The sequence below is a fragment of the Nematolebias whitei genome, chromosome 7, assembly GCF_014905685.2.
Source record: "Nematolebias whitei isolate Nwh7 chromosome 7, NemWhi1, whole genome shotgun sequence".
NCBI lineage: Eukaryota > Metazoa > Chordata > Actinopteri > Cyprinodontiformes > Rivulidae > Nematolebias > Nematolebias whitei.
This window is the reverse complement of record NC_056504.1, coordinates 12741603-12744704: the sequence shown is the minus strand read 5'-3', so window position 1 is coordinate 12744704 and position 3102 is coordinate 12741603. Positions and strand designations below refer to the sequence as shown.

The following is a 3102-nucleotide window of genomic DNA, read 5'->3' as shown; positions in this document are numbered from 1 at the left end:
TAGGTGTTTTAAACCCTTCCCACACTCCTGTAATATTCTAAACAATGTTTCTAAACACTAAACGCTCTAAAGGAGCACAGAATGTCATGACTTCAGCTCCCTGCCTCCTCTGCTCTTTGCCACCTGCAAGCGCTCTTGGCCACACCCACTTCTCCGCTCTGCACACTGAACATTTGATCAGCTGTTTAACGGCAGCAGGAAGTTTATTCTGCAGTATGGGATGCACAAAACTGCAGGAGGCGCTAAACAATTTAAAATAATTTATTTTAAATAAAAATTTCACGCCGATAGTGCGGCTCATCCATCCATCAGCCAATTGTGTGTCCTGTCCAATTTTATTTTGAAAAACCGCGATAGAGCAAATCCGTGATAAACAAACAGCTAAGTAGCTAGGGACTATTGTACTGAGAAACACAAACAAGGCTGGGGGAAGTAGGGGTGCAGCAGGTGCTGCAGCGCCTCGTGATGGATGCAAGAGAATGTGTTTGTCAGTATGTAGATAAAAAATTGATGAAAATATCAACAAAAACAAATTTCAATATTTCTGCTTATGTTTAAAATTTAATATTTGCTTATAAAACTGAGCTTTGCAAATCCAGTATAAAAACTCTTTATCGTTGAGCTGAGTGTAAGGTTTAATAATTGCCCAAAACTACTGGAAAATGCACAATAAATGTGTGTAAATGCGTCTTCAGGCTCTGCATCTGTCACCAAGTTTCCTCCAGAGTTTGTTTATAGGAGACTTGTTTTAGACTGCAATATAATGAAGATCATTAGGCAAATTATTCCTACTGCTGCCTTAATCGCAGCACTTTTCTAATTAGTTATTAGGGACCTGGATTTGGATAATGCGCAAATTCTAAATGAAATGGGTAAACACTTAATAGAAAAGTCCATTTGTTCAAATGAAGAGTTGATATGAGCAGATATTTTGTGGAATAAAGGACTCTATTTGCATAATGGAAGATGTGATTTTCTGTTATTTCATATTTGAATAAAACGCCATTTTCCTCTCCTTCCTGCATCTTTCTAATCCATCTTTAGTGCCACCACTTTAGGTTTGTGCTTCAGCCTAAATTAGCATCATCATCATGACCCTTTTGTTTTCATGACGCCAATTATGCAAAATCCAAAAGACAGAAACAATCCTGCAAATCGAGTGATTAACATGCAGTAACTGGCATCATCCTAATGTTTTCTCTGCGTGCTCTCACTAGCTCTTCCTCTTCTCTGCCTTCTGTGCAGTTTTCCGGGGAGGTTCCGGAGAACAAGGTGAACGTGGTGGTCACCAACCTGACAGTGGTGGACAGAGATCAGCCCCACAGCCCCAACTGGAACGCCGTCTATCGCATCGTCAGCGGAGACCCTTCTAATCACTTCACCATCCGCACCAACCCCATCACTAACGAGGGCATGCTGACAGTTGTTAAGGTAGAGAAGAAGCGGCATGGTCCTGATAGATTAACAAACGCCTTCAACATGTAGGCACACGTCTGTTCATTATCAATTAGTGCAAATTATGTTTCCATCAGCTTCGATTAGCAAGAGCTTGATAGTTGAAAATTTAATAGAATTGTATTGATTTTGGATCTGCAGCTCAGAAGACACTCATTTAGAAATCAGCTGTGCTCTTTTTCCTGCTCTCTCTTATTATTTTTGCTTTCTGTATCCAAACTCCCTCGCCGTGTGGTTTCCTTCTCCAGCCGGTGGACTTTGAGATGAATCGAGCCTTCATGCTGACTGTGGTGGTGTCCAACCAGGCTCATCTGGCGAGCGGCATTCAGTCCTCCCTTCAGTCCACAGCAGGAGTCACCATCTCTGTTCAGGACGTGAACGAGCCGCCCGTCTTCCCTGTCAACCCAAAGATGATCCGTTTCGAGGAGGGCGTACCGGCAGGGACCACTCTGACGGTGTTCGTTGCCCAGGACCCTGACCACTTCATCCACCAGATTGTCAGGTGCAGAAATCATTTGATGTCTTGGACCCTGACAACACAAATCTGGATTATTTTTCTTAGTTTATAAATCATATCTTCATTTGAATGAAAATAATACATTTGAACAAAAACACTGAAGTGCTCAGGACTGGCCACTAGGTGGCGACAATGTTGATATTAGCAACACATCAAGTAATTCTCCCAAAACAACTTGGAGTATTTGCCATTGTTAACCTTTCTTCTCTGTTACATTAACCTTTTATCACACAATGTCAGATCAAACTTAAACAATCATAAAAACCTAAAATGTGCACCAGTTGTTGTGGGAAAATGCTGCAAATACAAAACAATAGTGGGCATGAGCAAAGTAAGATGTAATGCCACTGTTTCCACAAAATCTTTACTTGTCGCAGACGGTTTTACAACATTCAGAGGGGGATTGTAAGTTTTATTTTATAAAATAATCTTTTATTTTCTCACTGTGTCATTTGCACATGAATATGAAGAGCCCATCATCCACATTTTGCAGATCCACGGGTACCAGAAGTAACCTGAAACATGTGATGAAGGAATTTAAGTTAAATGTTTTGGCCTGTTTTCTTCATAACTTAAGATCATTAAGATCTGTTCACCCACAGCTGTTTCTAAACTTCTATTCTGTAGTTACAGATGTTTCACTTCTTGTCCAGGGAGCATTCGCATTTCTTCACTGGAGTGTGGTGTTTGTGTGTTAAACTGCAAAAATGCGTGAATGTGCGTAGGCTAATATGACCACTGCCAAGATTATTAATGATATTAACATTCATGTAGAGTCACATATTTAGCTATCAGGGAAAAATAGATCAATCTTTTGATTGATTAGTTGTCCACTGATGATGTCTGAACTGTCTAAAGACGTCATACTAAATTATATTTATTTAAAGTGCTGGAGAAAAATGTTCTCGCGCTATCTGACTCACTCAAAAGGAGCCACACTCGACGACAGAAGATTTTTAACTGGTTTTTACTGGCAAGGACTGATTTTCAGGACAAGCTGCACAGATATACAGGAAGTACACATATATACAGGAAGTACACACAGATATACATGAAGTAAACACAAATGTACAGGAAGTACAAACAGATATACAGGAGGTACACACAGAAATACAGGAAGTACACACAGA

At 40.2% G+C, this 3102-nt stretch overlaps 1 protein-coding gene across 1 annotated transcript in view; it reads left to right on the top strand.

The window, feature by feature from the left end:
- The window catches only part of cdh4 (cadherin 4, type 1, R-cadherin (retinal)), a 446399-nt gene that overhangs the window by 421269 nt on the left and 22028 nt on the right, over positions 1-3102 (top strand). Inside the window, exons 10-11 of the mRNA XM_037679124.1 lie at positions 1218-1431; positions 1704-1957. Of these exons, the coding sequence (XP_037535052.1) occupies positions 1218-1431; positions 1704-1957 (468 nt within the window). The remainder of the gene's footprint in view (positions 1-1217; positions 1432-1703; positions 1958-3102) is intronic.